The sequence below is a fragment of the Schistocerca nitens genome, chromosome 2 (assembly GCF_023898315.1).
Source record: "Schistocerca nitens isolate TAMUIC-IGC-003100 chromosome 2, iqSchNite1.1, whole genome shotgun sequence".
NCBI lineage: Eukaryota > Metazoa > Arthropoda > Insecta > Orthoptera > Acrididae > Schistocerca > Schistocerca nitens.
The window spans coordinates 1,156,962,152-1,156,975,465 of NC_064615.1; the positions used below are offsets into that span (position 1 = coordinate 1,156,962,152).

The 13,314-nt window shown below is 43.4% G+C and overlaps 1 protein-coding gene across 1 annotated transcript in view; it reads left to right on the plus strand.

Annotated features, from left to right (window-relative positions):
- The window catches only part of LOC126235609 (dehydrogenase/reductase SDR family member 11-like), a 106,779-nt gene that overhangs the window by 19,853 nt on the left and 73,612 nt on the right, over window positions 1-13,314 (plus strand). Inside the window, exons 4-5 of the mRNA XM_049944321.1 lie at window positions 6,124-6,253; window positions 12,109-12,238. Of these exons, the coding sequence (XP_049800278.1) occupies window positions 6,124-6,253; window positions 12,109-12,238 (260 nt within the window). The remainder of the gene's footprint in view (window positions 1-6,123; window positions 6,254-12,108; window positions 12,239-13,314) is intronic.

Genomic DNA, 13,314 nt, shown 5'->3' on the forward strand with positions numbered 1-13,314 from the left:
GATACGAGAAGATTTCAATTAGATTACATCATGGTCAGACAGAGATTCCGAAATCAGATACTGGATTGTAAGGCGTACCCAGGAGCAGATATAGACTCAGATCACAATATAGTAGTGATGAAGAGTAGGCTGAAGTTCAAGACATTAGTCAGGAAGAATCAATACGCAAAGAAGTGGAATACGGAAGTACTAAGGAATGACGAGATACGTTTGAAGTTGTCTAACGCTATAGATACAGCAATAAGGAATAGCGCAGTAGGCAGTACAGTTGAAGAGGAATGGACATCTCTAAAAAGGGCCATCACAGAAGTTGGGAAGGAAAACATAGGTACAAAGAAGGTAGCTGCGAAGAAACCATGGGAAACTGAAGAAATACTTCAGTTGATTGATGAAAGGAGGAAGTACAAACACGTTCCAGGAAAATCAGGAATACAGATACGGAATAAACAAATCGCGTGACATTAGTCCTTGAAGTCTTATTTTCACATACCACACATAATTATAGCTCTTTTTGATGTGAATACGTATTTGAGACAGAGCCAGATATGGGAAACAAGTGAGTACAACAGAAGTGAAAGATTTACAGTCTAAATTATTTTGAACTATAACTCCAAAATTAAATACTTCAACCAGAATTAAGTGATGTCACTTGCAGAGTGTACAACTAAAATGTGTTCCCTCTTTCTCGTTCCGTGAGCAGAGGCGAGCGTGCAGTGCGGAGGGAGGAGCACAATGACCGCCGCGGGGCGGGAGGGGGAGAGGGTGTGACAGGCAGGGAGCAGAGGCGAATAGAAATCTTGCATTACGTCTAATGTGCACGCTTTGCGCTTCGTACCGATTGCTTGCTGTAATTCACATGATAGGCGGGAGAGAAAAGTTTTGTGTCAGTGCGTATGTACGTAGACTGTTATCTTCACATGTGGTATATATTGACAGCACACCACAAAGATAAAGAAATACCCGCTCACCGGTTAGTCGCGCACTGACCGACTGTTCGCTGCAACGCTGAACAGTGGTAGATCGCCGACTATGGCAGAAGTTGCAAAAGGCACGAAACGTATAGAATTAAGTCAAAAAATTCCTAACAGAACTGTGGCTCTCAAGAAACAAGACAAAGTGGACAGACGATAGCATGTGAAGTAGGACCCGCAATAATACTGGTTTGCATTTGGCTAGCTATTTCGCCGTGAGAAAGAACAAATATTGGCCTTCTTACAACAAAGGAAAGCACTGCTAAAGTCATCGAAATTGCCATCCTCACGTGCACCCATTATGTTCGTATTTTCGTCTTCGCTTACTTCAACCAGTGCATCGCTAGTCTCTTATATTTTGTACTAAAGATGGACGACTCCATCAAATCTACTTTCCCACCTTGCTGTACTCAGTGGCTTCAACTTTAGGATACATAAAAGGGGCGTTCAACAAGTAATGCAACACTTCGTTATCTCATCCAATTCCGGCTGGCAAATTGCGGAATTTGCTGTGGGACATGGTGGAATATTTCCGCTTCACCCCTCTAGTTTTATGAAGTTTCAACATCTGGCGGCGCCATACGTAGAATTAAAAATGGCGTCTGTAACAAGTGGTGCCTTGCAAGCAGAGAGTTGTTGTTGAGTTTCCTTCGTCGGAAAACCAGAGACTCACAGGTATTCGTAATAGATTGCAAAATGTCTGCGAAGACCTGGCGCTGAACGAAAGTAGGATTAGTCTTAGGGTGAGGCGTTTGTCATCATCGCAAATAAGGTCGCGAAACCTTGCGATCTCCCGCGGTCTGGGCGGCCGCACACAGCTGTCACGCTTCATCTGTTGCAACGAGTAGCCACTCTCATTCGAGCTGATCGACGGATCGCAGTCAAATACGCAGTCGTTCTCGAATTGGAGTACTGAAAGATGTGGGTTCCTTGCCGACTGACAGAAGACCAAAAAATAACTACGAAGAACCATCTGCGTGGAATTACTTGCCCGTCAAGAGGTTGATCGAGGCAATTATTTGTAAGAACAACCACACAGGCGATGAAACACGGGTTCATCACTTCGAACCGGAAATAAAGCAGCAGTCCATGGAGTCACGCCACACCACATCTCCTGTGAAGAAGAAGTTCAAAGCCGCATCCTCAGACGATAAAGTCTGGGATTCTCAGTGGGTTATTCTGTTTGCTGCCCTACATCACGGGGCAACGATCAACTTTGAACTGTGTTCTGTTACCTTCAGGAAACTGAACGAATTCAGTGTGCTCGACGCCACAAAAATGCAAACAAACTGCTCCTTCTCCAAGACAATCTAAGCCCTCACACAAGTATACGCACCCGAGAGTACAGAACTTCGTTGGGCTGTTCCTCCTCAGCCACCGTACGGCCAGGATCTCGCGCCTCCCGACGTTTGTTGGGTCCAATGCCTCTGATGTCGTCCAGTAGAGTCGTACCATGTCAGCATACTGCCTCTCCCAGCGAGCCCAGCGAGGTGGTGCGAGGCCGTCACATTGAACGGAAATAATGTTGAAAAATAGGGATTTGTGCCAAAAGAGTGGGGAACAATAAGGTTTAATAGAATCCTGAATAGAACCAACCTGCTTTCGGAAAAGAAACGCTGCGTTACCTATTGAACGCCCCTCGTCTATGACCATCAAATCTGCCCAACATCGCACGGATACAGAAAAGAAACCAAAAATTGTTTTCACCAAACAAAAGAAGGAAACTGCGTAGAACGATGCCTTTCAAGCTAGAATTTGCGACTAGAATTAGGGAATAACTACTGCAGGGAACTAAAAATGCTTGAGGATTTATCTAAAATTCGCTTTTGCATTCCTATGTTTTTGCCTTTCATGTTAGTACAGTCATTCCTAAACAAATGAATATGACATAGTAAAGAATAAGGTAGATGAAATAATTAAAATGTGACGTAAGATTTTAGTTATTGTTGTCAATTGCTTACGTACGTGAATGGTGCTTATTGATACTGCCGGCCTTTAACGTTAGCATGTTAAGACGCACCTTCTTAAGGAGTGGTTGGTATGAATCTCGGTCCCAGGTATCGGGCATAACTATCAGCCCATATCAAACGTCAGTCACCCTATTTGCGCTAGTAACCCCCCCCCCCCCCCCCCAGAATGATTCTCCATCCGTCCCCGCTCCGACTTTACACCCCCCCCCCCCAACGCCACCACCCACAATGACACATGCGTGTAACTCTACCAAGGTGAGTTCAACCTTGCGACGGGAAAGGATCAAAGTCAGTTGGCTCAACAGTGGACACTATGAGGAATGCTGGGATAGATGAAGAATAAACTGGAATTCAAATAGCTGAGATAGATATCTTACAAATGCAGATGACACCATACTGGTTGCAGAAGGCTTGGCTCTGAGCACTATGGGACTGAACTGCTGAGGTCATCAGTCCCCTAGAACATAGAACTAATTAAACCTAACTAACCTAAGGACATCACACACATCCATGCCCGAGGCAGGATTCGAACCTGCGACAGTAGCGGTCACGCGGCTCCAGACCGTAGCGCCTAGAACCGCACGGCCACTTCGGCCGGCCGGTTGCAGAAGGTGGAAGAGAGTTAAACATCCTCTTACTTAAAGTGAAAGGAGAAAGTACAGAGGCTGATCTGAGTTAGAACGTCAAGAAAACGAAAATTATGCAACTGCACGTAACACTTCATGTCATACGGGAGGAGCAAAAATGGAGGTAATTTCTGTGACGTTGAATGCAGCTACGAAATAAAGAGACCGTTACTGCTTTGAAGAGAGGGGAATTACAACTATGACAGTGTTTTAAGGAATAGAGAGTTCCATGGAGTGAAAAGAGTATGAATACAGTAAATAAAAACCAGACTGCTGCTTAAACGGTATAATAATGAAGCAAAAAAAAACAAAACAGACCTGCTTTGGGGACATTACGAGAAGACACCATTCGATGGAAAAGACGGTAATGCTGAGCAAGATCGGAGGCAGAAGAAGAGGGCGGGCAAGGATGAGATGAATCGAAGGCGTCACATCAGTAATGGATTCGGAGCTGGAACGTCTGCAGGAGAAAATGCAGGACTGAAAAAATCGACATGCTCTAGTTCATGGGGTCATGGAGAGTGGGAATCGACTAAACAAATAGAGAGATAGAGAGAGACACTACATACCAAATTAATATTTACTTGTTGGATTGATCCGAGAGGGCGAGCTAATGCTTGTTCATCTACCCTCTTACCTTTATCCATTTTTAACCAGTGTTATACGATGGAATAATTCCCTGCCGCATTCATTAGTCTAAGTTTAGCACAACCACTTTCATTCTCAATCGCAGTTTGTAAATAGCGAGACAAACGAACGTTCATCCACTAGACAGTGGACCAAGGCAGGTAAAAGACCTGGATGTGTCAGGTTGTGTACTAGCAGAGCACTTCTGTGATGCGACTTGCATTAACTTCCTTCATCAATATTGTTTGTATTTACCATTTTGTAACGAAGCAATTATGTATACCTTTGGTATTATAGCTATTTTTAACCTACAGAACTAGTTCCAATAATTTTTGTTTAAGTTGAGTCTTTTTCAACTAGGCAGCAGGTTCCATTCGCACAGTACGATTGAATTATTTAACGATCTTCTCACTAGAGGCGACTTGTTTTGTTTTAGCTGTGTTCTTTGTAGTTTAAATTCATAAATTTATTGGATGTTGGATGTTAGGCACATTTCTGATAAAATATCAGCTACAAATGATTTATGACGATTCCTTCAAAACAACGCAATACTGAAATTGAAAAATAAAATATGAGATTCATGAAATATAATGAAATAAAATTTTTTGATAGTAAAGGAATTACAGTGTTACGTATTGTTTTATAGTGTCAAAAGTGGGACGCTTTAAACTAAAATCATTGAAACAAATCCTCAGCGAGGCGACGAGTGTATTTACGCAGACAATGGTTTAAGAACCTGAGAGCTTTCTAAAAACATGGTCTGCGTTCCAAAAGCATTACGTAGAGTGGAAAAAAAATGTAATATCGGAAAGTGTGAACATATTGGATTGAGACTGATAAAGAGAAGGTTGCAAGTGTTGGAAGCCAGTAAAGACATGTTTGCATCCCATCTACTGGCCAGTGACGAAACGTGAATATACAGGGTTGTGCTAAACAGTCTGAATAGCACGTAATGCTGTTGCAGGGTAAGATGTGCTGATAAATAATTCGATACGTTGCGCCGTGTCCGACTAAAAGACAATGGAAATCAGGCCGTTGCAACTTGAGCACGCAAATTCAAGAGGCCCGCCAGAGACAGTGTCGCCAAACATGATCGTTTGTTTCCCGAATACCGAGCTAGAGAGCGACACAATAATTGGACACGGGACGGCAGTAAGGATCGAACCAGAGCCGAAGGCTGAGTAGTCTCGAATGTTGGCTTCCATGCTGTAACAACTGATACTAGCTGCATCTGGCGGGCCGCTTGAATTTGTGCGCTCAAGGACCTTCAGTGCTTGCTATTTCTGAAACGGCGCAACGTATCGAGTTCTTTTCTTAACAACTATTTCTCAACTCAGCCTACACTGCAACACCCTCAAAAGATTTTCAGGCTGCATCCGACCACCCTGTATATAATCCAGAATGAGAAAGGTCCAGGTACAAGCGACGCATCACCTTCCGAATACTAAACGAATGTAAGAGGTAGCCATCGGCAAAAAAAATCATAATTACTATTTTTGGACTGATAAGGACGCAGTTATTGATTTTCTGTAATGCCGCTCTTCATAAGTAGCGAGTCACACGTTCACCTTTTACAAGCATAAAGTCGTCACTACCACGAAGAGATTACACATGAACACGGAAGACCCGTGGAAGACAGTCTTCAGCGTCTCAAATTGATAATACTGGTGACATAAAGTGGCTGTGAAGACGTAGATACAACAGTTTGCACTCGACTTCTTGTGACGAGGATTACAGAATCGGCTTAAACGGCGATGCTCTGTCACTACATTTAAATTAGTGGCTGTTCTGAGTAGCTTCATTGTATACAGGATCACTAACTTTAACAGCATAAGCATTTAGAATGATGTGTCGGTACACACGGTTTCACTGCAGTCCTCGTCCTTCGCTTTATTGCTGACTGATGATGGCGGCATGCTGTGTTCCCAGCTGGTCAGACAGCCGAGTGGCGGCACACACTGGACGTCAACGTCCTGGGGCTGTCCGTCTGCACGAGGGAGGCCGTCCAGAGCATGCTGGACAGGGTAGTCGACGACGGCTTCGTCATCCACATATGCAGGTAGACCTCAAAGCGTCTATAGCGATACTTTTTCGTCTTGTGAGTCTGTGTAGAGGTATTCTTAAAAATACAGCCATTCAGCATGTGACTGTCAGGGAAGATGCTTTATTGGGCTTCTTAGCTTCCGATAAACATCGACATCAGCTACCGTGTGAGAATCATTCTTTCGGGTACATCAAAACCGCCCTATGCTCGAATTCTGCACTGACACCTGCGATAGCTCTGACATGAAGATCATTTCGTGAGATACCTTAGGGAGGAAGAAATAAGTTTCTTGACAGTTCTTGGATTACAGTACTCCTCTTCATCATGTAGCAAATGTATGTAGCAATGTACAATGAGATTGGTTCAGAATTCTCCAGTGCCGTGCTGTTTATTGCGATTCTCAAGGAATAATCCACATAGATTAGGTGGGAAAACGTGGAACCGAACCTGAACCTTATTATACTTCATTCCTGGATCGTTTTACACTTGTGTTGGCTGAAGGAAAACCTAGGCTGGCACACAAAAATGTGCTCTTTCACAAGTATAATGCTCCATCCCACACATCAGTGATAATGGTGTAACTGGGCTTTGAACTGCTTCCTCGTTCGCTTTGCACACGAAGCTCAGCTCCAAGTTACTTTTTTCGGTACCCTAACTGGAAATTTTGGTTTGCTGGGGAGGAATTTTCAACAAATGAAAACGTTACAGCAGCAGTCAACGAGTATTTCGAAGAGTCTGACAGAACCTATTTCTATTGATGGGATGAAACAGCTGGAAGATCGCTGGACCAAGTGTGTTTCCCTCATAGGAGACAACGTCTAGAAGTAAGGTGAATTGTTTATCGAGCAACTTTTTTCCATGATTTTTCACTACACTTAGTAAACCAACTTCGTATTACCACACAGCTTAAAATAAATTGTTGCATTAGGTAGCAGATATTTGTAATCTTGTACTCTGTTTTTTTTTAGACCTATCATAACTATTTCGGTTTTTTACGTTCACCAAATTATCAGAGCAGAAAAATGTACATCTTTAAATATACTTTTTTCAGGATTTGTAGATTATCTACCCAGCTATATAACTAGAAACGATTTTTCGTGGTATAAAAATTGAATATTGCTTTGAAAAACCACAAGCAATATCATCTCGTAAGTACACTCTGGAAAATTTCGTGCAGGGTTATAAACGTGCGTGATACTTTTCCCGTTAGGCTTAGTTTTACACCTCATTTAGCTTTCATTATTAGAAGACTAGCTACTTTCTTTACAATTCGCACAGTACAATTTCAGGTGATGATATCACTATGTACTGTCGTTGAAAAATAATAAAATGATTTCCGTTTTCTGAATACCCTTTTCTCGAAGTATTGGTACATATTTATAGCTGCTAAAAGAACAAACACTACCTCACTTGTTACAAACAGTGTAGTGTTTACCCAGCTTAAGATAACACTTGAAGATTTGCAGTTGGTGCAAAATTTAACAACTGCGCAATTTACAAAATATCCATTAAGATTATGTTTTGTTGTTGTTGGGCGTTTTCGTTGCCGATTTTCCAATCAACGTCTCACGTTTCGAGAATGGCTAGAAGTTCTTGTATTTCTGCGTGTTTATTATCGAACATGGAAGCTGACTTATCTCCACAGTCTACACTGGTGTCCAAAATTAAAGCAAAAAACCACTATTTTCCCGTCCTGTGCCTAATTCACGATATAATGATACAAAATGTCGACAGATGTCCGTACAATCATGATCTGCATAAAAGATAGCATTCCGGTCAACGGACAAGCACGCCAACGATGACGTCAGAGCACCCATCAAACGAGGTAGCATTTGTCGAGTTGTCCAACATCCACGGTCGTGGTGTACACTGCCACAGACGGTGCAGTGCGGCACAGACAAGTCGCCAATCAGACTCTCTGCAGTGGAGAGGCGTACAAAGAATGGAAGCAGGACAGTCGCAAACTAATGTACCCCGATGGCTTAATGTGAATCGTTTTGTTGTTTACAGAGATCGAAACTGTATCCCGATGATCAGGGCGGGGCCGACCACGTGTAATATCAGAAAGAGAGAACCATTATTTGGCTGTAAGAGCACGACGGACCGCCTTAGTAGCGCATGGCAGCTGGCGTCTGACATCGCTGCACCCGCTGGACGTGTTGTAGCGAGGCAAACGCTGTGTAGAAGGCTACAGCACAGAAGCCTTTACTGTCTGACATCTGCTGTATGTGTACCTCTGACGCGTCTTCTCAGAAGTGCCATCAACATGCCATAGTGGGCCAATGTTCTTTGTACAGATGAGTCCCCTTTTGGTCTGGAGAGTGATTATCGACGCAGACGCATCTGGTGGGAGCGCAGAACGCATTTTCGGAATCCAAACATTGAGGAAAGAGAGTGTTATCGGGGAGGATTCCTAATGATGTGGGCAGGGATTACGTTGACTACTCGAACATCTCTTCATTAAATTGTACGAGTGAACAGGCAATGTTTATCTGATGTCAGTTATCGCGACGAGAACTTGGGACCTCATGTGCAGTTCTTGCGAGGTGCTGTGGGCCCATACCTCGTACTGATGGATGACAATGCTCGACCTTTAAAGCACGGATGATTGATATTCTTTTGGAAGCTGGTAATACTGCTCGCTCCCCAGATTTGAATCCCATCGAACATGTCTGGCATGCGCTAGGAAGGCAGGTTGTATCACGTCAGCATCCCCCAACCACTCTCCAAAACTTCCGAGCAGCTCTACAGGAAAAATTGGCGTTACTGCCTCAACATGTGACTGATGACATCACTCACAGCATCACCACTCTTAGTCAGACATATATTGCCGCCAGAGGTGGTAACACCCCATGCTAAGTACATTGACCAGTTGTCGGAATGTGTGTGAAAATGCTTTAAGTTGGAAAAAACGAAGAACATCTCTGTCTACCGTTATAAATGGTGAAGTTGTTTACGTTCTATATTTTTTACGTTGTTTCTACTTTACTGTCACCTGTTTATATTGTTTTGTTGCAAAATTAACGCAGTCTTGCACTATTTCCGTTTGTTGCTTGAATTTTGGGCACCGGTGTAGATAAGACGTTTGATTGTCAGAAGAAAATATTTGCATTATATCCGGTTTTCCCGATTGAAGGAATCGTTGCAACGGGTCTATTTTCACTTCCCTTTAAAAGACGGCGTCTGTGAAAGTAATGTAGCATTCTGCTACTATGTAGAATTCTCGAGCATCTAAGGAAACAGGAAAATTCGCATTGCGCGAGACGGTGTGGTGGATAAAAAAGGCGGAGGTGTGGATTTTAAACCCCCGTCCAGCGATCCCCATGAAAATTTCCTGTGGTTTCTTTGTTTATTTTAATGCCCAAGCCAGAATAATTCCTTCAAGGTCACCACCATTGATTTCCTAACATGAGCATTGTTAAACTGAACTAGTGTTTGTCGTAGTAACCCAGATATCGACGGAACATTAAAACTTCTTCGCTTAGACCTAACGAAGTGCATGACAGATGGTTTCAAGTCCGCAAAATAGAGAAGACTTTAATGCGAGGCACCGTCTCTGTCCTGTGTAGGACCACTTAGCAAAAGAGAAAAAAAAACTCATGGTATACTTTTTTGTGTTCACTCTAACTATAGAAACGAAGGCACTCAGTTATTTTAACCTACAGATCTTCATAACCTACTCTCAGTAAAGCTCCATGCATTTTGCTGTATCTGTGCACTAACGCATCATGTGCCTAAACCATTGCCCAGTAGTGCTAAATACTGTGACTTGCTCACTGTTACGACCACCAACAAGCTGCAGAGTTGAAACTAACATTAGTAATATTCATCAACGAAAAACTCCACGGAGGAACTAAATGTACAGCACATCTGGTGTATCAGTTCCTGCACATGTCGAATCTATCAAACATTCTCCTCACACGTAACCCTCTGTTTCGTTCTTATGGATGGTAGGGAGGAATATGGAACTTCTTCAGTATCACACTGAAGTTTATGTGTTTTAAGGATAGAAAGGGTCCTGTCACCTCAGTGCCAATACTACCCCTTCTAACTGCATGTGATTATGTGTGATGGCAGTAAATGACCTGATGGCAACGGTGTGGTCACACCTAATAAGTGAATTAAATTAGCCTTGCCAATGACAGTCCCCAGCTGCGTTAGTTGCGACAATACTCCACTGTAAATTGACCAAGATCGGTGATTGGAGTGTAATTCTAGGAGGAGTAGAACAACCGCGTACTGATAATACTTTTATTATAAAAACTACTCTCAAAGATACAATGCAAAGTGAACATTCATTGAGACAGAACGTTAACTCCAACTCACTAACCTAAATTTGAGACTGGCAAAACGTTCATGACGTGACTCGAAATCGCGTCCTCGCTTATACGACAGAAACACTTAGGCGGCTGATACTGATTAACATGGAAGTTACGAAAGCCTCTACCCTTACTGGCACTGACAATGAACGACACTGCGATCAAAGAAATGGAACATAACACACGTACTTTTTAGAGAGTTCCTAAGTGCCGATCCGTGGTGCGTATATCGCCGAATTCAATTCTGTGAAGAACAATTCTGCAGCAATTATCTGGGAACTGGTGCCAGTGGTCGCAGAGACAAAGTGTGTTGCGTACCTGAAAATTCTGACTTCACAGAGGACGTCAAATGGCGTCTGCAACCTCCTGAGGTCGAGGCCACTTCCGTGTAATGACGAATTAAGAACTCTACTTACTTATAAAACAGGATCAGAGACTTTTTTTAAGTGTGAGCTCGTAAAGAAGCACTTTGTAATGCCTCCGTCTCCACGAAGAAGCACAGGTTCGTATCTCTGTTCATAGAGAGACGAATGATGCAGTTCCTAGTGGCAACATCAGCACATTTTCGAATCTGATGCTGAGACAGTTCTCTGACACCTCGCCAGCCATGTCTCAAAACGCTATCCACCTAAGTTTATCACTCACTGACACTCACCAGAGAGCTCTCAAAATCGCTATCTAGCCAATTATGTGCTACCGACACCACCAAGAGAGCCCCCCCCCCCCCCCCCCCCCGCCGCCGTGAAGCGTCCAGTTGAGAACAAACCTCGCGTCATTAGCGTGAATTCTCCTTACAGCCAATCACAGCCCCCGTTACAATTGGAGTGCCTTCCTCTCTACACGTCATGAGGCTATCAGTCAACCTCTTTCAGCTCATGATCAAGTCAATAGAAGCTTCTAGAACAAATTATGACCCCTCCTCCATCTGCAATTGAACTAACCGTATACGTTTCTGTGTCTTTTGGCAGGAATGCGGGATGGCACTTCGCATAAGAACTTCTTTCGGCCGTTAGCACGCATTTGCGGCAGGCATCCCACGTACATTCCTTATGCTGAAAAACGCTGTTCGTGGCTCTTGTAAGATTCTATGTCTACAATCTCATGCTTTCAGCGTCATCTAGCCTAAGCCTCCGTAGCGACCACAGGTCAATCAAGAGAAGTCCTTTCCACCGGCCTCACGATGAGGCGACTGTCTTGGGCTGTAAACAACCAGCATTCTGCTTTTAGATCCATGAAACGGGCATCCCAGCAGCTTCCATATCGATCACAGGTACCGTGAAGTCCCACTTTCGCCTTTCTGTCAGAAAATTACACTTTCAGCTTGCATCTCCACAGAAATGTTAGTATGAGGCTACCCAGTATCAACCAAGAAACTATTAAGAATTCCCTAGCTCCTCCCCCCCCCCTAAAAAATGCTATCCCTTACTAAATGAAATACGAATTGTGAAATTTATTCATATTTGGTGGTTAAATATTGCCGACTTACACAGTGTATAATCTGTATCCATATAGTACAGGCAGTACAAGTTTGTTTCTTTTTCTTGTTTCCAGTATAGCTGGCCACATCATGCCATTCGATCCATTGTGCTCGATGTACCACGCCAGCAAACATGCTGTCAGGGCTCTGCTTGAAGGACTGAGGAAGGACCTGGTTGCCAGGAACAGCAAGATACGATGTGGGGTAAGTTTCAAATGCATTATGTTGTTACGTTTCGAAGCCTCCGAGCAGGTCTGGTGTTTCATAATTTTGTGATTACGTAAATACACTTTTCAATCATACAGAATTTTCCAGTCTGGTAAACACACAGTTCACACAAGTATATATAAATTGCAGGAAAGGGAATGGATTGAACAGAACGTTAAAAAGCAAATTATAAGTATCCAGGCTTCGTGATAGAAATAGGAAGTTAATTAAAGAAACCATTGCTAACACAATCTCACAGACGAATTCTCCACTATGGAGCAGACTGTGCCCCCCTCTTAAACTTGCTGTCTGTCTGATACAGTGCTCCGAGTTTTTGACTCCAACCTGAAACCTTGACTTCGGCAGCAGAGCTCCTACTGGCTGACTTACTCACACAGAACTCGTCTTCTTACTTCCGCAGTCGCTCTGCCTCCCTTCACTCCGTCCCGCGCTCCAACCTTCACAGAAGCTCTCCATGGGCACCTTGGTTCACTGTCCTTCTTGAAAGAATGAATATGGGAAGAAATGCAATGAAGTAATCCCTTGTTGTCGCATTTATCTAGTAAATAAGACTTCCAAATATTAAAGTCGTGTAACAGTAATTGTTTATTCCGTGCTTGGATTCCACAAATAATCCGAATTTTCAGGCCTAGTAAGATAAAGACGCTGCTCAGCAATTATACTTGCAGCGAGGAATTGACCATTTTACCTGCCATCCTGAAATCAGTCGTGCGTGAAGGCGAAGGTGTGCCGACATGACTTGTTAGTTTGCAGTTCAGGCTGCGTGGTGCGGCGTGGCTGTTGAGAGACATCTGGTGGCTTTTATCTTCGTATTTCTCTGTAGCCGGCCGCGGCTTTACAAGCGACACTGAGAACAATACAATACGCATCATGTGCGATGTTTTCTAAGTAATCGTTCTGCAGGAGAAACGGTGACTCGACATTGGCACAGAGCTGCTGTCCCATCCAAATCGATCCTTTCCTGTCTCCCAGAGTACATATTGTGAATTTTATCTGCAGTAATTTAACTGAATGGGTGATATCCAAGCTATATTTTTGCAGTTGTAGGTCAG